This window comes from Chroicocephalus ridibundus, chromosome 2 (genome assembly GCF_963924245.1).
Source record: "Chroicocephalus ridibundus chromosome 2, bChrRid1.1, whole genome shotgun sequence".
NCBI lineage: Eukaryota > Metazoa > Chordata > Aves > Charadriiformes > Laridae > Chroicocephalus > Chroicocephalus ridibundus.
In genome coordinates, this window is record NC_086285.1 from 47,432,799 (window position 1) to 47,460,784 (window position 27,986).

Here is a 27,986-nt window from a genome sequence, read left to right on the forward strand (position 1 = left end):
CCCCTACAAGTCACTAGCCAGAGCTTTCTGATATACCTTATGCATTTTGTAATCTTTCCAAAGCAGCACCCAGAGCACTCATCAGGGGGTGGAACTGCCTTCAGTAGGAGCTTCTTGGCCCCCACTGTTGAGGCACTGAGGAGGGGGTGTGCCCTGACTCACTAGACCCCCAGCCCCCAAAGAACTTCTGAGCCAAGAAACTCTCCTTTGATCAGGACTCATCAACTACCATGACTCCCACATTTGATTGATACATTGGTCACTTCATCTCTTTGTTTAATATTTTAATAATGATTCTGTTTGATTTTTGCTTTATATTTGCCCCATTTAATGGGGGCTGAAACACAAGAGGTCCCTGAGCACCCAGGGGAACCCACTCTGGAGGCTCCAGGTGAGGTGAAATCCTGCTGCTTTGCAGGAAGTTCAGTTGCTCATCAAGAAGTTGCCCAAGTCTTTTATGAGTACCTGAAGTGACATTCTCTCTTCAGACTCGTCCTTCTGATCTCTAGCAGGACTCAAAATATTACACACAAAAATTCAGAAGGTGTTCCCATATTAAATTTAAGAAAATGTAAAATATCTTCTACAAAAGGCAGTTATTGCTATCTCACTAAGTTATCGTGGTCCTCTCAGTGTTCAGTCCACTTAATCACTGTTCATTGGAAAGACCTTCATTTACGCTGCATTAATGATGTGCTCTAAAGAGAAATTGTGCTTTTCAGGCTCACTGAAATGTTTTGCAACTGGCTCTTCAAAACTGGCTTGAATATTCACAGTACAGCGGCTGGTGCAAGAAGTATTGTCCTTTGTAACCCAAGGTCAATAGATGTAAAAAGCTTCATGTTTTAAAGTTTTTATGTACAGAAGTTCTGCAATTAGGCTCAGAGAAGCTGCAGCGTTTATGCTTGTCCTCAGTTAAAATTTCAGGGCTGGAGTTCTTTGCTGTTCCATGCTTTATGCCAAATCTTAAATCACCAGAGGCAAATTAAAATTGCCATCCGTGTTTCGCTTACCATCCCTGAGCCTGGACTGGCCAGGCAGTAAGTGAAAGCCTTTGCAGATGACACAGTCTGGGGTTTCCTCCTTTCCGGGCGAGGAGCTTCCTCGGGGAGCTGGTCTCAGTCCAGGAGTTCACCAGCCCCTCTGCCCGTGGGTGCTTCCCCCTAAGGAGCCGTCAGACGGAGAAGGGTCAGTGCAGCGCCGGCAGCCGAGCAGAGACAGTGACTAGTTCAAGAGGCCAGGGCAGGTGGAGGATTAGCAAGTGATGTGTGTGCGCACGTTTGGCAGCTGGGACTCGCTTTTTTCACATGAGCCCAGCGTGACCCAGAGGCACTGCTGTGCCGGGGTCCGGGTGACCCTTCCTGGCCTCAGGCACCGCGTGGTGGGACTGGTGCTGGGGATTGGCCAGCGTTCCCCCACCACCGGTGCTATGGCTCTGCATTCATGTGTCAAGCAAACTGAAGACTGTATGTGTCATTTTAAGGCATTTCTTATGGTCAGGAAAGGTGAAGTCACGTGGTGGGACATGGGACATGCAATCTGCTTCTCTGGGACAGTGAGTATTTTATAATTTGTGGAAAACAGAACACAGGGAGAGCCATGTGAAATAGCCAGTAGCCTGGTGGCTAAGATGGTCCCTGGTGGTGCGAGGGACCAAAGTTAGTGTTTCTGGTCTGAATCAGGCAGAGCAGAGACCTTGGTGTGAACCCCTGATGTCCAGGAGGAGCAGCTGGGTTATTTTCAGACCCTTCCAGGCAAAAGTTTCATCAAACCTCTGTGGCTGACAAAGCCACCAGACTTCTTGTTTAACCTAAGTTCATGTTCCAGTGACACACTTTTCCCCTGGAAAATGCCTGACCCTCTCTGTACTTATAGGGGCACAACAAGCAGGACTCATCCCCTGTGTTAAACCACGTGTTAGCTGTATATATTAGATCCTTTGTCCTTAGGCTGATTTAGCTTATTAATTCTTTTGTTTTACAAGGCATATGTCGTTTTTATTTTGTTATTTGGGAGGTATTTTTTTTAAAATATTATTTGTAGGAAATAGCGGGTCAGAATCTGCCCAGATTACGTCAATGTCATCCCACTAAGACTTGAAGAATCACGGCAGAACAGGTCTCCCAGCACCAACTGATGCAGAGGGAGGCCTATCAGCAATGTTATTAAGAAAGCAATCACAGATCCAGGGGATTACATGAAAGTCTACCAACAAAGTGGCAATTTTAATCAGCTTTTATTTCAGTCCATACAGTGACTACAAATCATTACTCTAGCCCAAACAGACTTGGACTTCCTGATATTAGGCTGAGAAGAACCGGCATCCCCTAACTCCCAGAGCTATTCAAACAAAATGAAAACATTTCTTTCCAGGGAAAAGTAGACTCACAGCAGCAGGTACTTAGTTTATTCAGCACAGTAGTGACTACTTGTTAATGCATTAGGGGAGCACTAACTTTTTATCTGAGGTTTTCTAAACAGCAGGGATACCTTTGTACTTTGCATAATCTTCATGGAACCTAGAAAGCCCAGACTTACCAAATGGGTCAATGATAGCTATTGCAAATGGTCCTAAAACTAAAGGGTCCTGTTGTAGCTTTCCCGGAGATCTCTTTTGTTTCAGAAAAACAGGGATTCCCTTGGCACAAGGGTTCCCAACCAGTTTAGGTCCTGCTTTTGTCATGCTGTGGATTGAGCAGCACTCTTTCCCATTCCAGCTGAAGTGATCTGCCTGTTCTGCTCCTGAATAACGTTACCAAGATTTGCCTGCCACTAGCAGTCAGCCTGTATTCCACCTGCAGGTTTTTGCAGGTTTTCTAAATGTGAGAGCTTGGGGTTTCTCAGATGAGCCTCTGAAATCTGTACTGGCTGGGAGTCTGCCAGGGACCAGTGTAGGTCCTTGAGCGTAAATACTGAGTGCCTGTCCATGCAGTGGCTATTATAACTATATAGTATTTTGTTTCTGAGTGGATGAGATAAAGTGTATGAAAATAGTTGTCAACAATCATATTTCTCTCTTCTTCTAAAAGCTATAAGCATACAAGGCAAATGCCATCCAGGAACTTTTGAAAGGATTTGTGCATATTATACGTTATAAATAATCGCAGAGGCAGAAATGACAACAGGAATAATTTAGTTGAAAAACAAATGCTTTTTTTTCACTTACAGACTTAGCAAATTCTTTACAAGAGAGGTATTAATAACTTCCTTTTTGTCTTCCAGAGACAAAGCAATGTTACAGTCGCATATAAATCCATTGTAGCCTATGTCTTCCACCAAGTGCTGTCAGATTTTGACAGATGGTTTGTCTGTAGGGCTTGGGTAAATTGGGCTCCCTATACCACGGATCCTGGGACTTTCGTTTTAATTGTGCTTGCTTGTCTGTGCTTTTCCCCCAATTTGCCTTTTCCTTTAATCTTAGCAATCCAAAAATGGATTTTTTTTACTTTTTTTTTTTTTACTGATGAATTTTATGTAGAATAGTTACCAAAAATAGCAGTGAAAGCAGTGAAGACCTGCAAAGCAGTGGCTGAGAGAGTTACGATGGTACATGTGTGCATGTACGTACTCCTCATAGACTCTGAAGTCAGCAAATTCTTAAGACCTTCTGGTACGATTAGACTGAGAGATAAAAGCCACAAAGGCATACGCATTTAGATTTTTCTGGCTTTTGGAGTTTAATTTAAAAGCTAACTTGGATCTTATAGCCTTTGAAGGATTATAACGTACAAAAGATCAGAAGATGTTAACAGGACAGCAATGCTTATGTAAACAAGTAGCACCAAAAACCTTCTCAGGTGGTTTCTCCTGAGAAGGAGAAGTTACGGGTCTGCCAGTCGATATCACAGAGAATACACTGAAGCCTCTCCAGAGGCTCCGTTTTATGATGCAATTGAGCGTAAGTGACTTCAATATAGAATGGTCATACATCGGTTTTGCCGAAATTAAGTGCTGTTTGGGACCTTTATCAAACCTATTGATGAACAGAGGGAGCCATCAAATCAAATGCTCTGGCTGTATGGATTTGTGACCATTTTAGAATTTTATAACGCTGGCAGTTATACAAGCTACGATTGTAGAAGTAATTAAATTATATGTTTGGGTCATGTGCAGATTGCTTATGGGAATCAGGAAGCAATTTTCTCTTGCTGAATATGCTCCTTACAAGATGCTTAGGCCAGGACTGTAGAAACACAACTGAGAAATGCAGTTTTGAGGCAAAAGCTTGGTACTAACTCCCTCGCGAGATCGCAGCTGAGCAGCTGTCCTGGGAAGAAATGGCCTTGCTCTGGGACCTAGGGCAGCATTTCTCAGCTTAGGATGTATTTATTTCATATCAAAGTAATGTACCCTGCAGTAAAAACTTTATTCTTTTTCCCTCATTTTTCTTTTCTTTTTCTCCTTTATTTTTCTTTCATGGGACAGATGGGGTTTTCCCTGGGTAGCCTGTTTGCAGCCCCGGCTGCAGTAGAATGCCCTGGGTGTTCTTTTCATCTTCCTCCAAAGCCTCAGGTGTAGTCAGAGTACTAAACTAGATGAAAAAATGGGCTTCCCTGATGTGGCAAATCCTGTGCTCCTAATGGCTCATTAAGCAATTTCTAGCTGCCAGAATCAAGCAGCCTCCAAAATAGATTGATTTTGCAAAAAGCAGTTATAGTACAGTCTGTCAGGTTGGGATTTTCCTTCCTTTTTTCTTCCCTCTGGCTGGTTTCCATTTTTGTTTGATGCTTTCAGATGCCATGTGTGCAGGGTTTTTTGGTTGTTTTTAAGTATTTTCTCATGTAGTAATTATCTTGTTTCAGAGTTTGAACATACATCATAAATACAGATCATAATCAGTACGCTACTGTTTACTGATTTTGGAAGTTTGAAAACTAGTTGACAGTTAAATCTTAAAAAAAGATTAGGCAATTATTTTTGTACCTCAGTAGTTGGTCTTTATGCAGTTGTTAGCAAAAGTGTTCTGCTCATTGTTTTCACATACTGCTCGAAAAGTACCAGTGAGCGAGCCCCCCTATTCTCTCTCCTCTTCCTTATTTGCATTGTATATTTACATTGTATGGCTTTCAGCTTTAAAATTACGTGCTCTTGTTCTTTTATTGCCAGACAGACTGAATCAATTTGTCTTCTTTAACCAAAATGAATAATTGAAACTTTGATTCATGATTTACTTTCAAAGATAACGTTTATACATTTTTCATCAAAGCCATTCACCTCTACGTACTTCTACTCATTACCACTATGCTTTATTTTCATACTGCTTCTGTAAATTATAAATACCACAATCAAATACTACGTTCCAAGTAAAGTTGCACTGATATTTAAGCTGGTTGCTTAGGTGGGTCTGGTACCGCAGCTGGCTCTCACCAGTATTTTCTATGACCTTGATCAAGTCACACATCAGTGCCTCAGTTCTCCTGACTGCAAACTGGACATAACACCGAGCATCCTTCAAAGCCTGGAAAGCTCCGCTCCCCTATATTTAAAAAAACATTTGTCAGATGGAACCCAGTTAAGTGCAAACTGCTATGAATAGTCATTTTATAGATTATTATGAGAGTGTTTATGTTAAAATGTTCAACTTCGCGATCTTTTATGGTCTCTGTAAGGACTGGTAAATAAGGTAATGGTAAGCCAGAGGCCCTTTTAAAATTTGTTTGTAATCGTTCCTCCCAGTTTTTAATGATTTAAAACTGACACTGGTTCTCAGCTAAGTCTCCAAACCTGCACGTTCAGTTTCCTTCTCTTCTTCTCCAAATAAAATTTTGAGGAAATTTAGTTTTAGATGTTGCAAAATGATGCAGTCATCTCAAATTTGATAATTCTTTGAGTCCAAATCAATTTCGGACTCTATTTGGAATATGTGACCAAATGAGTGAAATCACACCAGAGACACTTCTATTATTTGAAACTGGCATTATTTAATTTGAACTTGAATTTTAGCCTCAGTTTGTTGTCAGAAATTAGTTTGCAAAACCAGTTTACACAAACCTATGTCCAAACGCTACTAAACTGCTTTGTCAGTCAGTTCCTAATTAAAGTACTTCATTCCTAACTTAATGAGTAACTCCTTAAAAGCTAGTTCATACAATAGGGTTTTACTTTATTCATATATATATATATGTATATAATTTAAGTTTGTGCCTGCACTTATGGAAATAGAATAATGATTTCCCCTGTTTATAAAGTTACTAATTTGTGATTTGAAAAAATGTATTTCAGATTAAAAGGATAGCATGATAATGAAATATCCTGTTCCCAGGAGAAAAAGGCATACAACTGTAATTTTATTTACCTTAATGTCACTACTACTATGAAAGCATGCTACTTTCAAAAATATTGTTTATACTATTCCTGTTATTTTATTCTTCAAGGTCTCTGGGATGCATTTTGTATGAGATGTGCTGTATGAACCATGCATTTAGTGGACACAATTTTTTGTCTGTTGTGTTAAAAATTGTAGAAGGTGAGACACCTGCCCTTCCTGATAGATATCCAAGCCAACTGAACGCTGTGATGCGCAGGTATGTTATTTTCATGTTTAGCAGGTTTTCAAGTTAATTTGGAAAATTGCTTAATTATTACTTTTGGTTTTTTTTAATGTTTCAGCATGTTAAATAAGAATCCTTCATTGAGGCCACCAGCAGCAGAGATTCTAAAAATCCCTTATATTAATGAACAACTAAAGGTATATGAGAAAAAGTGATGGCTGTGCACTTGCTGTTTGAGTATGTATTTTGCAAAAGCAGAGCGGAGGCAGAGAAAGCGTGTTGAGAAAAAATAGACAGCAGTTCATAGGAACTTTAATCCTGGGGACTTTCAGAGCTAATTTACAAATATGACCGAGGTAGCGAGGCAGTGAGAAATGAAGCCCTTGTCACTTAACGGGCTGAATGTATCCCCTTTAAAATGTTATGAGCAATAAGGAGAATGGGCATTTTACATGTACCAAGTGCAGATCATTTGGGTCTGGGTACATATAATCTCTAAACTGTTCTGGTTAGTCATAGTTTTGATGAAAACCAGTACATCTTGCTCTTTTGGTCCCTGCTTCAGTGTATATATTATTTGGCTTTCTAAGAAGGTGGGGAAGGAACTGCTCAGTCGGTTTTTACATTAGGACTGTAGTGGGTCATAGCTGAAGAGTCCGGATCACTCCAGCCTCAAGTGTTGATAACACTCCTATTTTATTTCCTTGCAGAATATACAGTACAAGGTCACAAACATGACCGTAAAAGACAAGGCGCTTGACTGGCAGAAAAACACAGCTCCCCTTTTTGATGCTGTGTAAGTATTTGTAAGCGTTTTATGGGCAGCAGTATATGAAATTACAGTTTTGCCAAATAATATCATGTTGTAAACGTTTGTGTTAATCTCATAGTGCTTTATATTTAGAGGGACCCATTCCCCAGAAATACAGAAGAGCAACCACATTAGTGAGATGCATAATTAAACTGGGGGGGGAAGGACTTACCAAATATTTTTATTATATAACTGTGAAAATTGTGCATGCATGTGTAGTATATGCATATGTTAATTTATTACCAATTAGTATGTAAATTATGACCTTTGTCTTTACATTTTGAAGGTTTAGATCATCATTTTAATTATGTCACGGTCACTTATGGTGCTGTTTTTTGTACTTACTAATTATTGAATGTGAAAGCTATGTTTCCTAAATGACGCCAAACTAAAAGCGCATACACTTAAATTAATATTCAGCTAATACGTCTGTAGGATACTATTATATCTGTCTTGTAACTATAGTGAGAAATTAAGGCTAGCAATGTTTCTTGGCTCTTACATCAGTAGTGCCTTCGCACATGATGTCTCATTTAGGCACTGAATGTATATTAAATTAATTAATCGCATTAAATTACAGTGCTGCAATGATTAAAGCAAATGTCAACATACACAATTTCATTTTGCCTTTGTAAATTAGCTCCGTGGTTTCGATGGCAGCTGGCCCTCCCCTTTGCTTCCTGTCCCAGAGTTTGCTGTACGTGGTTTTCCTCTGTAAGGAGCTGGCGCACTCAAAAGCAGGAGTTTGTGGTCCTCTGTGGACACAGTGGACACCCCTGCTTCGTGTTTCCTCTAAGTAACTGCCAAGACTTTAACAGCTATCCGAAATTTCATTCGAATGATTAGGTAACAGCAATAAAGAAGCCCATGCTCCAGTCCAGAAGTAGCAATGCGTTTGGGCCAATAGGCCTTTCCCCTTCATTCTTTGTCACCTCTGCTCTCGGAGAGGACCGGCAGTTTTGCAGCTGTGGGCACTTTGCAGATGCTGCCAATTCTGGTGCTTGCAAGCATCCCTTCAGGAGAGGCGACCAGCTTCAGCTTTTCTAAAGAAAGACTGATTTAGTGTTGGCGGTAGGGAGAAAGGGGAGCAAAGACAGTGGAGTTCTACACAGCACAAACTTCTGTACATCTTTTTTACCCAGTTTAACTACTGGGTGTGTACACTGGAAGTGTATCTGTAAAGGTCTCCTCTCTAGAGATTGTGGTTTGGGTTTCCACCCTGTCACTTCTGTTCTGTTGCTGTCTCTTGGTGACAGATGAGTCTTTATCTTTTTATCAGACCCAAGTTCTCGGTTTTGGTGTAAATAGGTGCCTTTAGTATAAATAGGTTGTTAGGCTTTGCAAGCATAGATGTAGAATGCAACAATGAACAATACCTGTATTGGCTAGTAACAGCTATCTAATAAATAACAGCAAATGGAGCTGGCTGAGACTGCTGTCAAGTTTTTGGCCTTACTATTCTACGTGATGGCTTCTGCTAGAAATAACGCTTTGCTAGTATACTGGCAATAGAAGAGTCAGACAGGTAGATATGCAATAGCTGGGAAATATTAGAGGTATCTTTTGTCTGTGGCTGCTGTATTTGAGTTGATTCAGTTAACTCTGAGTGGATTCCTGCCTCTTCAAATGAAATATAGTTACCTGCAGAGATGTTCCTCAGCGATGGACCTTAAATAGTTTTGGGGCACTGAAATCTTGCCCAAATATTATGCCAACTCTATCTAAATTACATTGAGAGCTTAATGCTCATTAAAACATAAAGTATGGGAATCTTCCAGAAACTTTTAATCCATGCCTTTGATTTGTGGGTACAAGGTTTCAAATTATCTACATGCACCAAAAGATGGTGGATTCTTTGAGGAAGTGGTTTTACCTGCAAAATATATACCTAGACTTCAAATATCCCCATGCTTCTCGAACAGACTGATAAACCCATTTTCTATTCTTTGTAACATATACTATGTTCCATCCCTGATCCATTGTCATTAGTTTGAATGTATAGAGTCGTATCACCTTCCAAATGGACATCACATATATTGACAGAGCTAGCACATGGGGAGGAAATTCATGTGTATCCCAGAATCTGTAACAATTCTTGTTCAAAAGCAAGTCTGCAGTCTCTAAGATGAAGAGCAAGTTCTAACTACTAACATGTTCTTACACTTTTGTTAAAAGGAAATAGAAAGTCAGCTGTTTCTGTGCAAAGGTCCTAAAAATTGTGGAGCAATGCATGGCAACTGTTTTTGTTTGAGCATGGAAATTTACTTTGAGGATTTCAAATTCAGGGCATCAATTTGAGAAAAAAATCCTAGGAGAAGCTTCCGTGTAAATTATCTTCAAATGTGCTGCAGTCTGATTCTTTTTGTCTAAATGTTTGGTGTAGGAATGTATCTGAGAGAAAATGGTCACGTGAGCCAGCCTCCCTACTATGAGAGATTAGATTAAGGGCAAAACAGGTGGTAGAAGATGGAATTAGTACATGGGAAAAACGGGGACTGAGAAGGTAGAAAACATGTTGTGCTAATGACTAAGCAATTTACTATGTGAATTCTTGTAACCAGTCTGATCTGTGAATGAACTGCATGGACAGTGCGTGAACAGAGACTGTAAGCCAATCCTATAGCTGCCGCTAGCGCGTGCTCTTATTGCCTGTCTATATATACTCTGTGAAAACTTGAATAAAGGGAGAACGATCATACTCATATTGAGATTCCATCGTTACTCCGGGTCCGTCTCCCACTCCGACGTCCTCCGACATCTGGTAGCAGAGGATGGTTCAGCGCGACTGAGTTCTCCGAGACTGCGGTAAGCAGCTAGAGGAGGGGAGTGGGAAACTTCGGCTGGGAGACGTGCTGCTTGGGCGCATCAGCGGGAGCAGACAACGGCGTGAGGTCGCTCCTCACCTCCCAGGCGCAGCTATGGAAACAGAAGCTGCGGCCACGCTACTCGCTGGGATCCTCTCTATGAGAGGGATTGAAACACCAGCGAAACTGTTGCTCAAACTGATTAAACCGGGGCAGGAGATGGGGCAACAAGTAACAAAAGAAGAAGGGACAATATTAAGACTTCTCCTGCATATCCTCTCTAAGAGAGGGGTGAAATACAATGAGCGTATGCTCCGAAGGTTGTTAACCTGGTGCAGAGAGAACAGATTCGCACCAGAGCCCCAGACAGCTTTCAAACCAGAAATACGGGAGGCTGTTGGGAATAAACTGTGGGAAGTGATAAGTAAAGGAGACAAAGAGGCATCACCGTTAGCGACGACATGGTGGTTGGTGTTATCGACCTTACAAGATATGAACGCGGAGCGAGCCACAGCAGCCGGGGCTTTTGCAGCGTTACAACCCACGGGAGGGGGATCGAACAGGCCAGGTCCGAAGGTCTGGGACAATCCCCTGCTGATCCCCTCTGCTCCATCTGAGGCCGATGGAGGAGGCAGAATGTCAGCAGAGAAGGACAGAGCCGGAGCTGTTTGCTCCTGACATTGCCCGCCTCGCCCCCTCCCCTCCCCAGTCGTCTCCCTGAGATAAAAGTGCTGGTTTTGTATGTCTGCTGTGTAAGTGTGTGTGGGCGCCGGCTTATACCTGCTGATCAGCATGTGTGCTACTGTTTGCTTTTTGTTGTGTGCAGTGTCGTTAGGTGACTCCACTTGAGCAGGCGTTCTGCCCAGTGTGGTACTGTTCTCGTATGCAACTAGGGCTGACACTCCATCAAGTGAAGAAGTTTGTATATACACAATGTTTAGACGTAAGGCAAGCGCGCCCCAGGTAGATATACCAGGATGGGCTGTAGAACCGATGGAAGTCCTGAAATATTGGGGGAGTTTTCATGAGCCGACATGTTTACACTCTCGGGATCGGCTCGCCCGTGCAGGGCGTATCGCTGGTTGTTTGTTGTTTGTCTATAAGGTCATGGTTGATTGGGAAAAGGAGTTGAGACAAAGTCTATAGGATGCTCTGTAGGAAAATGAGAAACTTAAGGAAAAATGAGAAACTGAGCTCTTGTTGCAAAGGCAGACTTTTATGTCAGTCGTAAGTGATGAAAAAAAAAAAAAAAAAAAAGACAGAGAAAGAAAAAAAAAAAAAAAAGAAAAAAATGAAAAAAAAAAAAAAAAAAAAAAAGAAACCAAACAGGAACAATTAGATGGGAAATGTGCCATGTTAGCACAAAAGTATGCCATAAGCATTATGAGAAAGCATCAGAAAAAGAGAAATAGGACACCTGATTCAAAGCAGTACCATAGAGATATGGTTTTGGTTTTTTCCTATATGTGTATATGTTATTGCATGCCTTAGTAGATTGCTCTGTGTTATACCCTGCGAGACTAAAATGAACCCCAGCAGAAGCGGTCTCTTGAGCAAGGGGGTGGAATATGGGAAAGCAACGTCAGATCGGCGAGGAGGACTGTAAATACACGCAAGGGACTCGCACCTGGGTGCTGGAAAACACAGATATCACACCAATTGTTATTCAGTCTCGGGTGCTTGCAAGAAAAACATTTGGATGACATAAGCCTGTAATGGACTCACAGACACCTTATCTAGCTGTTTGAGAATCTTGGCCTGTTGTGGAAGAAGATTAAAGCACAGTACCAGCAAGAACAGGGAGTCCGCATGCGCTCTTGCTAACAAGGACTCTTTTGCTGCCAAGGATTAGTGATAACAAGGACTCTATTGCTGCCAAGGATAAGTTTAACAATGCTACTAGTACCGCTATTTCTGAGTTATTGCTAGATGTAGATAGTATTCGATATGCGATGTTGCAAAACAGAACTGCTACTGATTTTTTGCTTTCAGCTCACAGACATGGTTGTCAAGATTTTAAAGGACTGTATTGTGTGAATCTAAGTGACCACTCCAAATCCATCCATGCCCAGTTGCAGGAACTGCACCGACCGAACCAGCAACTTGTGGAGGCCACTGGGTGGAATCTCTTTGCTGGATGGACTTGGGGGTGGGGTTGGTTGAAGCAAATTATACTCATTGCCTGTGTGGAAGGAATTTGTCTGTTATGTTTAGTATGCTGTTTGCTGTGTTTAATAAGTATTATACGGTTAGTTGTAAATGCTGCTTTGCATCGTACCCTTGAACAAGTTGTAGAATATGTTGCTCTAAAAACTATGTGTGTATCCATGAGAACCCGACCTTCACAGAAGAAGATAACAAGAAGGGATTACAACAATGTAGTCACGTATCAGACAGCTGCTGTTAGCAGAGCTGGATCATGAGTCTGGTGGGACTCGCTGCGTGCACTGGCCATGCATGCAGCGACTCTAGCCTGTACTTCTCCAGTCAGTCCAGTGCAGGATATAAGGAGGCTGTCTCGGGTCAGAGAGGGGGAGAGAGACATGAGCACACTTTGAAGGTACAGGGGATGCCCTGAAGCACTGTGTCTGCCCCCGCCCCCCCCCCCCCCCCCCCAGGTTCTATGTTCATTAACCCCAACAGCTCTGAAGGCATTACAGTATGTTGCAAGATAAGATATAGTCTACTACTGCTGCAAGACGCACTGAACACCTTCCTACAAGAATTTCAACTTATGCCCTGATAGGACAGTGGGATGATGCACTCGCAAAGAGCCTGACTGCATTAGAGTGGGTATTTTTGTCACATACCTTTTCAAAACCAGTAACTATGATGATCGAAATGTTACCACGATTGTTTTTCCAGGGTCGCTCGTGCTGTCAGCAACCGCAATGTATTTGAAATATTACAAAAGGATTTCTCGTGGGTAAATCCAAAGAAATTGGCTTTCTGGGCTAAATTTAGGAATCTGGGTATTTATTGCCTTAGCAGGGTTCTTTTTGATTCTGTTTTTAATTGTGTTTAGTATATAACCTGCTAAGAGCGTCACAACAAGGATAACATGTCCAAATTAAAAGCGGTCAAAAATGGTTTCGATGATTGGTCAAACTCATGGGGTATAACAGGATGGTTATCAGACTTACTAAAGCAAGGGCTCATGCTACTGTTGGTTATATTATTATTGATTATGGTAGCCTCGTGTGTTCTCTGCAAAGTGACTGACATGATAGAAAATGCCATGCATAAGGTCTGGCTGGCTCAAGAAGAAAAAGGGGGTATTGTAGGAATGTATCTGAGAGAAAATGGTCACGTGAGCCAGCCTCCCTACTATAAGAGATTAGATTAAGGGCAAAACAGGTGGTAGAAGATGGAATTAGTACATGGGAAAAACGGGGACTGAGAAGGTAGAAAACATGTTGTGCTAATGACTAAGCAATTTACTATGTGAATTCTTGTAACCAATCTGATCTGTGAATGAACTGCATGGACAGTGCGTGAACAGAGACTGTAAGCCAATCCTATAGCTGCCGCTAGCGCGTGCTCTTATTGCCTGTCTATATATACTCTGTGAAAACTTGAATAAAGGGAGAACGATCATACTCATATTGAGATTCCATCGTTACTCCGGGTCCGTCTCCCACTCCGACGTCCTCCGACATTTGGAATATGCAGAAAGTCATAATCTTATTATGACTTTCCCTGTAGTTATGAGAATATTAGCTGTCTGTATTGCTTCTGGTAAGCAAAATGCCAAATAATTTCTGCAATCCTGGATCTAAAGAGGTAGGTAAAATACCTGAAAAAATGGCAGAGAGCAGAAAAGTGGAGGAGAAATAATTTAAACATAGTAAATTTACCACATCTGCTGTAATGAAGCAATACTCTAGCCTGAGTGAGTGTACAAGGAGCTGCTTGTTATGGTGTCCTCCCCAATCATTGCTACTTTATATTTATGATTTTATTATTCTCACCAGGAATTATTTTTTTCCATGTATAGTTGAGTCTAGTTTCTTCTAGTAAAGGCCTCTAATGGCTTACTTTATTCCAGTCCCATGCAAGTCATAAATTTTAAATATTTAAGTAAGCATAAAGCTGTACAAGTTCAGTTTTGACTTGAATGAAAAATGGCTTTTTTTTCCCCCGGAGGTTCTTTTAATTTAAATTACAGTTTTTTTACAGAGGACAAGAAATATGTCTACATTATTCATACTTGAAGAGTTAGTTCCATTCTTATGAATAATTGAGCTCCTCTTGTCTTTGTCCTTAGTCCTTTATATTTCACACTAATATTCATATCTTTACACTATTTCCCTCTATAGTCAACATTTGAAAAGCGTAATGAAAACTTCTCTTCTCATTTATTAAAATCCTGATTTCAAAATGATAGTCCAGAAGGAGTGTTGCAATTAATACGGTTACAAAAGTGGGCTCTTAGATGATCAGAGGTGAATTTATCTCAGAAAAGCAAAAGTAGTGATTTGAAATGAATACTTGGTATCATAAATATAAACAATTGAAAACGTGATGTAAGTATGAAATGTGGCTGCCAAGGCATTGCAAGCTATGGTTTAATTTTTGTAACTACTGTAGGATGTGAGATGAAAATCTCAGATTAATATCCTCTTTCTGATATAGGACTAATATTGCTCTCCTGCATTGATAAATACAGCTGAGATACATATGTCAATAATTCATGCTCAGCTTTCAGAGATGGTGTGTGGAGACCATTTGACCGGTGAACTGTTATTATTGATTAGGACTAGAAATTCAAGAGGACAACATGATAATTATAGCTGTCATTAAAGACACATTAATATTCTCTTTTATTCTAGACAGCTTGTAACAATCAATGTAAAATGTATGGGTGATACCGCTTTTTTCTGTGGTTCTCATTTAAAGACTGCCTTTGTACTTGGAATATGCTCAAAAATGAAGCCTGACAGGGTAAATATTTCACTATTCTTCAACATTTATTCTTTTAAGGAGCTGAGTTTACCTTTTTCAATTCTCACCTGAAATGATTCACGTTCCTCATGAATCTAAGTTTAAATATTTCAATTTAAAAGAGGCATTTGCTTTCCAAACTAAGGTCTATTTAGTCTGTTATAGTACCTATGACTTTCTAATTATTCCATTTGAAATGTCACTACGTTTCAATATCAAATCAAAATACTGATATTTACATTTTTATATGACGATGGGTTTGCATGCATTCAATTTCAGGCAGAGGAAAGTTCATTTGCAAACTCTGCAGGAACTCTCTGAAGTACAGAAAATGACACCGCGGGAACGAATGAGGCTGAGGAAGTTAAATGCTGCAGATGAGAAAGCAAAGAAGTTGAAGTAAGTTGAGCATAACATTAGCATCGGTCCCTAACAATGCAGTTTTCCCCATCCAACAGTCTAACGAGACAGAACTGCCAAGGTAAAAATAAAAATAGAAAGGGTCTTCAGCTACTCAAAGTCAATGGGGATTTTGGATGAGTTAAATCACAGTAATTATTTATGTAGAAAAAAACATCAGAACGTTAGCCCAAAACTGTGTTTGTGGTTAAATACGAGAGGTTTTCAGATGTGTTACAATAGGAGTTTTTTTTTTAATGACTTGTCATTTTAAAGATTGCGCAGTCTGAGGAGTTGGACGTTTAGTTACAATCCAGCTTCTGTCAATTGTTTTGGCCTAGGAGATTTTCCAACAGAAATTAATAGCTCAGAGGATGGTCTTACCAAATGATCAACCGGGGGTAGTGGACATGTTATAAGGGCTTTATGATTTGTATTTTTTTTATTAAGTGAGTGAGACATAATAAAAGGTGGGATTTGAAGGAGAATAAGTACCATTTCTGAGAGGAATATGGGAAACAGATGGAGGGCTATGTGTCTATGCATGGGTTCTTTTTTTAAATAAAAAGAAGAATATATTGTTTTGATCACACACTTGAGTTTTTCCCACCTAAAAATAGTCAGCATTTTATTTGGTATGAATGAAGATCAGAAAAGCACCATGTTCATTTTTGATTCATTTTTAATGTTTTCTTCAAAAACATTTTGCAAAGTGCAAAGTAAATTAACAAATGTTTACTCAGTTACTTATAGAGGGTAATAGAGGAAATAATTATTTTTGAACATAAGAATCAGCATTTTAACCCTGTCATGTCAAAGCAAGTTAGCAATTCAGTAAGGCAGTGATGTCCTAATGCAGAAAAATATTGCGAGGTGACATGAAGTCTGTATTTATGGCCTCAGCCATTCTGCAGCTACATATACGTGCAAATCAACAGTAATTGCATTTGAGTGAAAATGCTCAGTAAAATCACATCCTGGCATTACTTGTGCCAACTTGTGATGCCCGTAATCAAAAGCTACAAACAAAAAAACCTAAAGGCCTTCATCTCTTTTTGGAAAATATATCTGATCAGCATGTATGTCTGTCTGATGCTTACCATTGCATTTGATACTGGAGATGGTATCTAAATTTATTCTCATTTAAAAAAAAATTCCTTGAATTGAAACCACTGTATAAATTTAACACCTCTTCTGGCTGGTCTTTTCAATAAAATTTTTGTACTTACATTAAATTTATAAATAGGAAGTCTGTCTCTCTCACTGCTTAAAATGGATGGAGATTAGGAAATAATACACATTGCAGGATAGTTCTAGTTTGCTTTTAATTTTCTTTACTTTCTTGTACTTTAGTGTTTTCTATTTAAATTTCTAGATTTTTTCCCCAGCAACAAAATTAAATATATTTATTTTGTAATATAAAAGCAACATATTCATCTTCAAATCTTGTTCTCAGTCACGAATCTTTAAAATGGATCTACATTCAGCTCTGGGTTATTGCCAGCTCACTCTTGTTGAAAGTACTAGAAACCAGTGCAAAACCAGTACCTTCTCAAACTGGAGATCTGCTTTCAGCAGTGCAAATCTAGAGGTGGACAGGAAGGGAATGTAGTAATGGAGACTATAAGAGCTGCTTAACGTAGCAACTGGCTTAAGTAGTCTCGTACAGAAAAACAGAGTTTCCAACTCTCCCCCAGGTGAAATGTTCATAGTGCGCAAGTGTCGCGTGCCTATCTTCAGCTGGAAGGTCCCTGGTCTACCTGGTGGAATGAAGTCCAAAGTATTTAAGATCTTTGGAAGAAACAAAAAAGACCGGGACTAATAATTTACTGTTTCTCAATTATGTTATGCAAGTTGTGAAAGAAAAAAATATAATCGTGTTGGTAAATAAGGCCTGAAATCCGTTTGTGAGTTCACTAAAACTAACCCCACTTAGGTAGATGCCATGAACATTTGGCATTGTGGGAGCCTGATTATGGAATTTGCTTTTCCACGTCTATTTCTAGAAGAGCCCTTTGTGTAATCCCTCATATTGCATCCTAAATACAAATATTCTGTATTTACAGACAGCTGGCAGAAGAAAAATACCAAGAAAATATCAAAAGAATGCAAGAATTCAGGTCCCGTAATTTTCAGCAGCTGAATGTCAATGTCCTACACGTACGTATGGGCTGTTGTGTCAGAGGCCTCATTTTTGCGCATTCAACATACAACACTTTTCTGTTTCCTACATGCTTTCATTAGCATTAGAGGCATAGTCCTGTTCTAAGATTGATAATTTGGAAGTGCACCAAAGTCTAGACTCTTAGCTGAACCTGTGGATCTGTGATGAGAGAAAGCGCATGCAGTTATACAGATACGGTTTGACAAACTCTCTATTCATTGCACAATTTTCTTTTATTAAGTCACCCTTAAATCTAAATCTGCTCTCTGAAATATACTTGCTGACAGTCTGCATGACATTAGAGTTCAAAATGCATTCATTTTAAATGAGTTTAGAATTGTAATCCTTTAAACACTCTAATTTGGCGTGGCTGTGGGTTCTTTTCATTTGATTAGTTAAGAATATTAGCATTTCAACTGGCTTTTTAGTAAGAATGATGTCTTGGAATGACTCCCAGTGTAAGCTGTCCTTTTCTTTTAAGTTATCTGCAGCAGAAGGTAGGCCTGGTCAATTCTAGCACTACATGTCATCATAGAGAGAACAATGTCAGTTTGGAAATAGTCAGTGAAAACATCAAAGAAATAACGAGCTTTTGGTTAGTGCTTTGTCTTCTACCTTTTCTTTCACACGCAGTCTACTTTCTATTTCCCATTGTGTCTGGATAAAAATACGTTAAATCTGTCTCTGCTTATGGCTGAGTCACTACTGATCATTTACAAAAAAGTTAGGATTTTTTTTTTTAGTGTTTGCCTAATACAAGTCCCAGCAGTTGTGTAGATCAGGGCAACCGTTGTATTGTGATCCTGCTGAAAGCTCTAACTGTACTTGTTTCTCTTCATGCTGCTTTGTTCGACTAAGGAATCTGACGAGCAGACTTCAAAACCTCTAATTCATTCTCAGCCAGTCATTACATGCACCTATGTGTCCATAGGACATGACGAACCAAGTGGAAATGAGGCGTCAAGTCAGCTCTGCATGTCTGAACTTACAGACCATGGTAAGAATTCAAAATTTGGTGTTGAAGTGGAACTTCGTAGAAACAAAGCAAGGTTTGATTTTGTCCCTTGCAGTTAATTTGTGGTGGGGAAACTGCGGTATAAAAAGCAGTCAGACTTGTAAAGCAGTCAAAAAATTTGCAAAGAGAGAGGGAAGATAATCTACGTGGGTGTATGTACAGCAGACGTACAGCAAGGTTACATGGCAGGAGGTCTGTGTTCCCAGAGTCCAAGTGACCTGTGAGCAGTGACAGAGGTGAACGCACTTTCTCCAAATGAGGTGCTTAGTTAGAAGGAAATAGATTTAACTTTACACGTACGAAATCTTTGGTACAGTTTGATGCATTTTTCTTTATCTATAACAATGAGAGAAGCAGATGGAAAGTCTTTAAACTGTGCTTATTTATACAGTCTTCAAATACTTAGCTACTATATAGTACTATAGTACTTTAGTACGATATAACGTGTACTTTCTGTAGATAGATGAAAAGGGTCAGACTGTGGAAATGTGCTTAATGAGAAAAATATTTCTAAGAGCACATTTATATGTTTTGTTTCTACAGTGTTCTGGCGTAGTGTCATACTCGTATTTAAGAATCATTGTGTAAGCACTATTATGGTGGAAGATTTTTAATCAGAATCTTGCAAGTGTGCATTAATATACTTTTACTTATGAAAGCTACTTCTCTCTAATAGCTCTGCCTTTTGGTGTTGGTTTGTGTATCTGTGAAGGTATACGCCATTAAAAGGAAGGCATCAAAATCAGTGGGTTTGTGGTGGAGGTGGGGTTTTTTAATAGCAAATGGCTTTTTTTCTTTCAATGTAGCCTCATTTACGTCTACGTGGTTGGCTTGCAATTTCACAGTATAAGGAGGGATGATCTGTGTAGGAGAGAACCCAGCTGCTAGAAATACATCCTGGGGGGAGGGGGGAGAATCTTGCAAACAGAGGACCGAGAGAAAGCAGTCAATGTGGGTGGGAGATGTACTGGGGGAAGCATACAAAGATACCTAAATAGAAACAGAACAACATGCATGAAAGGAAAGAAACTGATGTTTCTGCCTTTGGAGACCATTGAGCTGTGAAACTATAATGACAGAAATTAGATGCATTTATATCTGTGATGCAAAAGTTGGGTCAATGCATTGTACAAAACTGAATGCATGTTTAATTGCTTTTGCCGGAGTCTCTGACATTGAAGTGGTGGGTTTATGGGAAAAAGGAGTTATGGATAGGCAAGAGAAATTACATGTTTTTTTCTTTGCTTTGTGAATACCTTGTTATTCCTGAAGCTGATGTCAAAGCTGTTACTTACTCTATTCAGTATTCATGCTCTTCTTTTCTTAAAACATTTCAGTGCAACCATGCGTGTCCTACATGTCTAATTATTAAGTTATTAATGGCACCTTTGTATTTGAAAATGTAAAAACAACTCCAGCTACTGATTTTCAGAAGAATTTTATTCTTGATCAGTGGGCTATACAATAGAAAAACAAAAAAGCAAGAAGCAAGGCTATGAAATGACTTTATAAAGTTGTCTTACATGTTAATAAACCTTGCTAATCCGTACTAGGTTAGCAGAAAAAGTTAGACTATGAAAACCAGACTAACAAGATCCCTAGTTAGAACTAATCTTGAGGAAGAGGGGAAGAGGTGGGAGACTGTTCATGAACACCGAGGAGGCTCAGCAGCAGCCTTTAAATTACTTCAGGGTGGACCTAAAAAATCCTCTTGGGAATGGGAAAAGCTGGTGGGGAACAGGTAGGGATAGTACCCCAATCGCAACAGGTAGGGAGGAAAGTTCAAACTATCTTTTGCTTATATCCTACAGTCCTTGAAAAGTTGCAACATGAACAAAAGAGAAGATCAAGGCTTGGAGAATTGGAAGACCAGGCTTTTAAAGGTTTAGGGAGAGGCATAGAGAATGAAACACCTTACACTTGGCTTTCACTGAAAATTATCATCTAAAGCGTTATGAAACACACTTGTATGTCATTGGGGATGGTGTCAAATACAAAGCTCAAGGTTTAGTTTAGTAAGTAGGTTTAAAAACCGTGACATCTTGATCCAATTTTAGCAGTGGTAGCTATACTTACTGGAAGTTGGGAAAAACAAGGCAGTGTAGTTAAATAAACGAAAATGACTATGACAGTTTGGGGTTTTGGACTTTAGAGTGGAGGAGTTTCAGCAATGTCAAAAACATTTAACTGCTGCAGATTTCCCTGGGACGTTTAAGCTTCTCTCCCTGTTTGTTTTATGTAATCAGCAATGGTCTTCTGAACATTTTTTATTCTAATTAGCAGCCCTGTGCACTTGAGAGACATTTAAGAGAGCTGTCTGAAATCACAAATAACTGACCAACTTGTTAGCCTTCAAGCAGGTTTTATTTTTTGGAATATGAAAGAGATATGAGAGGACCTTGTGCTTCTGATGTTGAGATGAAGTCAGTCTATAGAAAGCCAATGGCATCCTGGCTTGTATTAGAAATAGTGTGACCAGCAGAAGTAGGGAGGTGATTGTCCCCCTGTACTCAGCACAATATTCAGTACCTTGAATATTGTGTCCAGTTCTGGGCACCTCAATATGAGAGAGATATTGAGGTGCTGGAGCGAGTGCAGAGGAGGGCAACGAAGCTGGTGAAGGGCCTGGAGAATAAATCTTATGAGGAGCGATTGAAGGAGCTGGGACTGTTTAGTTCGAGGAAGAGGAGGCTGAGGGGAGACCTCATCACTTTCTACAACCACTTTGTTTGTCTACAAAAGGACATTTTAGAGAGGTTGGTGCTGGTCTCTTCTCACAGGTAATTAGTGTTAGAACAAGAGGGAATGGCTTCAAGCTGCAGCAGGGTAGGTTTAGACTGGACATTAGGAAAAAATTATTCACAGAAAGAGCGGTCAGACACTGGAATAGGCTGCCCAGGGAGGTGGTGGAGTCACCATCCCTGGATGTGTTTAAGAGTTGTTCAGGTGTGGTGTTAAGGGATATGGTGTAGGGGGAGAACTTTGTAGAGTGGGGCTGATGGTTGGACTTGATGATCCCAAGGGTCTTTTCCAACCTAAATGATTCTATGATTCTGTTACAGAAAAGGTTCGTTCAGATTGTTCATAGTAGGCACAAGAAGTTCTTCAGAAACTTAAAGAAATAATCTCATTGTTCTTCCTACAGAGAAATGCTGCAGGCAATGTAAATGCTATATTTTAAAAACAAAATTAAGTTAGTTTTTCAACATCATGTTCCTTACTGTGCCATCCAGCAATACTGTGCAGATTTATTCTTCTCTCAAAGAGACTAGGAATGCTGCTGAGTCCTGTGGGACTGATTGAGACAGGGTTTTTTAAACACGACTGTTCAGATGTCACTTGCTAAGCCAGACCAGCTTGCGATGGCTGGTGCACCTTGGCATGCTGGCGCCTTTCACCCTCTGCACTTCTGAGATTCTGGGCACATGTTCTGCAGCATCCTCCATGCCTCAGCAGAAAATAAAGGACGTGGGGAGGGGGGGAGATCGAAGAAACATGAGCTGTTGCAGACAGAAATCACTTTGAAATTCTTTTGTGCTTAAATTACTTAAGCTCAAGAAGAAAGGGGTCCAATTTTAACCTGGGAGTGGGCAGCCCTGAAAAATTACGTGAATAACAAACTATGCTATTTTTGTTTTAATGAGACAGAGAGGAAGCTGTACATTAAACACACATGTTACAGAGATGTTATCTTGGCTCCTGTTGGTGCTCTGCTAGAGAGAAAGCCCTGTCCTCCAATCCCACCACTTTCCCGGCATTTGCTTCTGTTCCATGGAAAGAGTACAAACATCAATTTGACAACCGAGTCCAGACTGTGGCTACCATAGGCATCTACTTGCACTGCCCCTTTCCTAAAGAATTTGACCTATTTTATACACTCTAGAAAGTTCCTCCTGCTTCTCTACATAGAAAGCTGTTCCTGGGCTAAAATATTGCAGTGCTTGTGTACCTTCTTATTTCTGGCGTAGATTTACTTCTGGCTGTTTCATGCCGACATCTTTAAGATGCACTGCCTTATTGCCTTGCAGCTTAAGTAGTTCTTTTCCTTCCTTTGCTTATTCTCCTCATATTTTTATAGGCAGCAGTAATATCCTCCTGTGTAATACCTCTATATAATACTGTTTTATTCATACATTTTAACACTGGTCACTTTTAGCACACCTGAACCTTCCTTCCTTATTCCTTCCTTAAGATGCTTCCAAACAATTTTCTCCCAATTTACAATAGATTATTTGGGTTTTAATGCTTAAACTCATGACTCTGTTCTTTGAATTTTCCCTGTCATTCCAGTTCTCAGGGTCACCGAGCATATGTTGTACTATTCTGGTCCTGCTTTGTATTGGTGATGCGCTCCCATCTTAGCTTCTGGAAAGCAGTGCTGTGCATGCCAACCCCAGCAGAGCAGCCCTCTCCCTGGCCAGCTGTGCACTGCTGCTCTTGGTTGCCCAGCAGCACGTTGTTTCTGCACCCTTCCCACCCTCCTCATGGTCAGCAAGCTTGCGGCAGTGAGAAGCATTTGAAGAGCTGCTCTGCAGACATAAATGAGCTTGCAGGGAAATCAAGTCAAGTGTCTTTTCCTAAAACATCAGCCTAGATGGTTAGGAGAACTCATAATCTCACAAGCATGGGACATCCTCTTGGTGTGCAGTGGCAGCAGGATAAGCAGGCAGGCACACGGGGGTTTTAAGGAATATCTCTGTAAATCTTCATGTTCTGGGACTTCGTCTCTCCAGTTCCGTGATTTAGCTGCATTTTTGCGTGCGTGCTACAGCAAAGTATTCTTTTGGTTTGGCTATTACTTTTCTCCACATTGCAGATCTTCAGGGAGTCATGGCAGATGGGTAGGTAACATTCCTTGCAATGGTGAAGGTTTAAAAACATGCTTTAAATTTCTATTTCTCTTAAGTTATTATAATAAGTTTCTTAACAGTTTTGCATCTTTACTCATACAATCTGGAGTAAAAAATGTTCCCTTTATTTGTAAAAAGACAGGCAACAGAGTTGCTAAGAAAGAGTCAGCTAGAAAAATTGCTTTAATAATTATTATTAACTATATAAAGTAAATGGCTGAAGTGGTATGTTGAGTGTATCATTAGAATAATATACACTCTTACTGTATTGTTTCAGCTAATTAGACCGCTAACACGTTCCTTGGAAATGTAAACCTTTCTAAACATAAAACAATGGAAAATAGCTTTACTAATTCGTAACTATTTTATGAAATAGTTTTAATCTGCATTAAGTTTTTTAATTTGTTAATTGTAAACAAAACTTAAAATAATTTATATTTTGATAATGAGATATGTATGGAAAGGAATTTTATAGTTCTGTTTAATATTCATTGAAAAATGTTTATGTCTCCATCTTATGTGTCCAGGAATTTATCGAACTGTCATCATACAAATAATTTAAAACTAGGGTGGACAGAGCAGTTAGGAATATATTGTACTATTGGGAACAGTTTTGCTTCCTGTCTTTTCCATCTCCAGTTTCTCCAAGTACAAGGAAGAGACAAAAGAGCTGAAATAAGTTTCATATTGCGATAGTACTCAGAGACACTGAGACACTGTTGGTGTTAAATATAAATATTTGTGTGTCGAAAATATATATATGTGTATCTGTACACTTAATTTATTTTCAGGGCGCAGTGTAAAATCGCAAATGATTAATAACTAAATTCCCTTTGTATTTTGATTTGGATTTTTTCTTTGCTGCTACATTTCTTCAGGTCATTTTATTGATTAATTATTTATGAGCATTAAAAAGCGTATTTTGCAAATCATGGCAATGAAGCAGGAATGGGCAATGCAAAACGTGTCAGGGTAAACCTGTGTCTCTATTTCCTATTTTTGCAGATAATTACCTAGGAAATAAGTCATTCATCCCCTCTAATTATCATCAAAAAGAAAAGCCACCTTGCAATGAATTGCGTAACATCACTTCTGCCCCCGCCTCCTGCTCCCCCCGCCTCTTGACCCATTTCTTTATAGAAATTCTCTCCATTTGGGCTCGGGTAGATAAGCCAATGTACATTTTTCTGGAGAACACTGTATTTTCAGTGCATGTACTTAGCTTTCAATGGTGGTTTTGTGAAAATAATAGTGAGGCAAATTATAATGTAGGGCTGGCAACTAGAGGTCAGTTTATCAATAGGAAAAAAATTTGCTGTAAATAAGAACTGTCTGTACTTAATTGCTCATTTCCATGAATGATAATAAGTGCAGCTGGAATGAAATTACTTATTTTCTAAACCGTTAGCAAAAATTATTGACCAAAACCTAAAAGTATCCATGAGCTACACCTAGCCTTGATATTATGAATGAATATGGTCAGTGCCTTCCTGTGCCACCTAGAACGTGGCTGTTCCAGCTAGGCAGCTTCATCAGATGTTTACTGTTCAATGATGTGGCCTCCTTCTAAAAAACTACTGGAACCATCATGTAAGTAATTAATTACTTTCTAATATATGAATATAGTTAATCTTCATCTACTAATTAACTTTATTGAGTTCGTAGACTAATTTTCTGATTGTAAAATAAGTAAACAGAAGAGCAGATGCCCGTTTTTTCAGAGAACTGGATATTGAGAGAAGTTTAGGATGCTAAGGGTCATCTTTTCCATGGATTTTGTAGTACTGGCAGACCACCGTGGCTTTTCTGTGTGGGCTACTACACACTGGGCTAGGTAGGATGGAAAATTGTAGCTCTGTCACTACATCACATTAATTATTTGAGTGCGAGTCCTTCTGCTTTGGTTACAGTGTCTTCTAATGAAGCTAAATTTTACAGCATAATTCTCAACACTGTGTACAACTTGATTCCCGTTGACTGTATCAATGTTTGCAGAGGTATTTAATAAATAGGAAACACTAGTTATGGGGACTTAATTGTAAAGAATCCAGAGAAATCTTTATCAGAGCACATGTTGTACTTACCCATGTGGGAAATTAGTGTTGAATATCTGAAGTTTCTCTTGTTTACTACATAGAAAATCCTGTAGGTAGAGAAGCTCAGTCTTTGCAGTTGAAAAAAGCATGAAGAGCAAGGGATAATCTGGTTATACAACTGTAATAGCTAAGTGTTCAAGGCTTCTGATTCAATTTCTGCAGTAGAACTTGCCTTCAAATTGGCTACAAAATCATAAACTGTATCTAAAAGTGCTTCCAGATACCTCAGTGCAATTACAGATGTAACAAAAACTACCATTTCCTCACCATCATCTTTGATCCCTCTGATTTGAATCAGTTTTTACAGCTGAAAGAAGTTGGGTGGAAAGCTATCTCCATTACCAAAACCCCATACTTTTTACAGGAGTCATAAGGAGTGTTAAATTCAACAAGCCGAAGTCTAACAGGCGTGAAAACTTAAAGCCATGCACTGGCATTCCGGGCTAAAAGTGCCGCTTTATACTCATATCAATTTCACAGCTGATGAAACACGGTAAACAAGAGTGGGAAAGATTTTGGTTTGGTGTTTTTTTTTTTTTTTAAAGTATTCAAGAAATTATATATGCAAATGTGTCCATATTTCTAAGGGCTTGTCCTCATTGCAGCACTTAAGTGCCTGGAATGAAAAAGAAAATGCAGGAAAATGGATGTAAGGGCCACTAATAAAATATTGTATCTTGCATTTTTGGATTGCTAGGACATTACTAGACATCACCCACGTTCACATCCATTTCTGTAAGAGCCCCAGGTCTCCATAAACTACTACTCTGCTCTTAATAGACATGTTTGTGTGTGGGAAGGGGTCAAGTTAAAGGAGAAAAATAGCTTAAGCTAGCTAGTTGTGGTATTTAAATTAAAAAGTTAAAGGCATAGAAATTAAAGGGATATATTATATGATCTCTCTGATCTGCATTATATTCCTTTTTATTTCTGTTTACTGCAAAAATTATAACATGTTAAATTACTTAACTTAATATGTTGCAATACACTACATCTGACAACCCCCCGATTTCATTACAATTCCAAAATAGGTAAGTACATTACAGTAATTGCATATGTTATTTCTAGATTTCCATTGCTAATTGTGAGTTATGGATATATTGCTTTGAATTTCAAGTGGGCAAAGTTCAGTTGGCTCTCAAATAGGAAATGTTCACTTATAAAATATTGTGGGTTTTTTTCTACTCTGTTATTTTTACAAGCTTTGTTGAAGGATTTTCAAGGTATTTTTTCAAGTCTTGAAAGGTTATTTCTGAGCACATCTTTAAGCATCTCTGCAGATGCATGTTTTGTTTAGTGCCTATAAAATGGTACTTACGCATATGGATTGGGTAACTGAGTAACACTCCAAAATATGAACATACAGGCAATCACACCGCTCAAAGACTTTTAGGGAAATCATGTCTTGTTTTGTTTTTCAGTTTGGCAAGCCAAAATAGAACACAATAATATTTATAATAAGTGGCACTAAGCACCTTTCTGCAGTGTTATTGTTATAGTATCCTTTGTAACCAAAAAGACTTGTCTCAATTAAGATAGTGTTGCAGTGACTTCTACTGTGGGTTACCCATTGGTCTCCTCTTCCATGTGGTTACCCTGCTTCCAGGATCTGAAGGCGTATTCCCTGACTTACTACTTTCTGAAATGATACCATGGGATACTTGCTGAGAGAAATTTGCCTGTTTAGTTCTGGCATTTGCTGTTACCGGTCCTTTGCTTGTCCTTGGCACATGGGGTGACAAAGCTCCTGTGACTCTCGCAGGGTTTGAGGACGTAGACATGCTGGGAGCGTGCCCCTCTGACCTGCTTATCTGTCTCATGTTTTCATTGCTTGGTTTCACACTGAGATCCCACCTTGTCCCAGATTCAATTAAAGGAATAGTAAATCTGATTTAGTCTAGCAAAAGCAAGGTTTAACAAAGTTTGCAAGTTTTAGCCACAAAGAGGCAAATGAATCAATGCTTTTTTTTTTTTTCTTTTTAATTGACTGAAGCATTACTCTTTTCATTTAAGGAGTTTTTCCCTAGAAATATTGCCTTTGGAGAGCTGATTTTTTGCTTTGGTTATAGCTCTCCATTTAAACCGTTCTTCTGTGAGGGCAACCATAGAATTAAAGAGATATTCTTGGGAATGTTATTATATTTCTGAATCTTGTGTTTACAGTAATTTAGAAACCTCTATGTAGAGGTTTCTATGCATTTTGCATTATCTTCAAGTTTTTACTCAAATGCTTTAGCTTATTTGAGGGCCATCAGGAATTGAACTCTACTCATAACCTCCTCAGGAAACCTTTTCCAAAGCTATGTACTGTTCAGTATGCCTAGCTACTTAAATCTTTTCATAGCTTCACAAAAATTCACAGCTTACTTCTTACAAGAAGTCTTGCTCTTACAGCTTCCCAGAGGGAAGCTT

The 27,986-nt window shown here is 39.4% G+C and overlaps 1 protein-coding gene across 4 annotated transcripts in view; it reads left to right on the forward strand.

Annotated features, from left to right (window-relative positions):
- Positions 1 to 27,986, forward strand: part of NEK11 (NIMA related kinase 11) — a 104,031-nt gene that overhangs the window by 36,037 nt on the left and 40,008 nt on the right. For all 4 annotated transcript variants that reach the window (XM_063325299.1, XM_063325300.1, XM_063325301.1 and 1 more), the window contains 6 exons: positions 6,375 to 6,524; positions 6,610 to 6,688; positions 7,202 to 7,287; positions 15,330 to 15,449; positions 17,516 to 17,609; positions 18,472 to 18,610. In XM_063325299.1, coding sequence (XP_063181369.1) covers positions 6,375 to 6,524; positions 6,610 to 6,688; positions 7,202 to 7,287; positions 15,330 to 15,449; positions 17,516 to 17,609; positions 18,472 to 18,610 — 668 coding nt within the window. The remainder of the gene's footprint in view (positions 1 to 6,374; positions 6,525 to 6,609; positions 6,689 to 7,201; positions 7,288 to 15,329; positions 15,450 to 17,515; positions 17,610 to 18,471; positions 18,611 to 27,986) is intronic.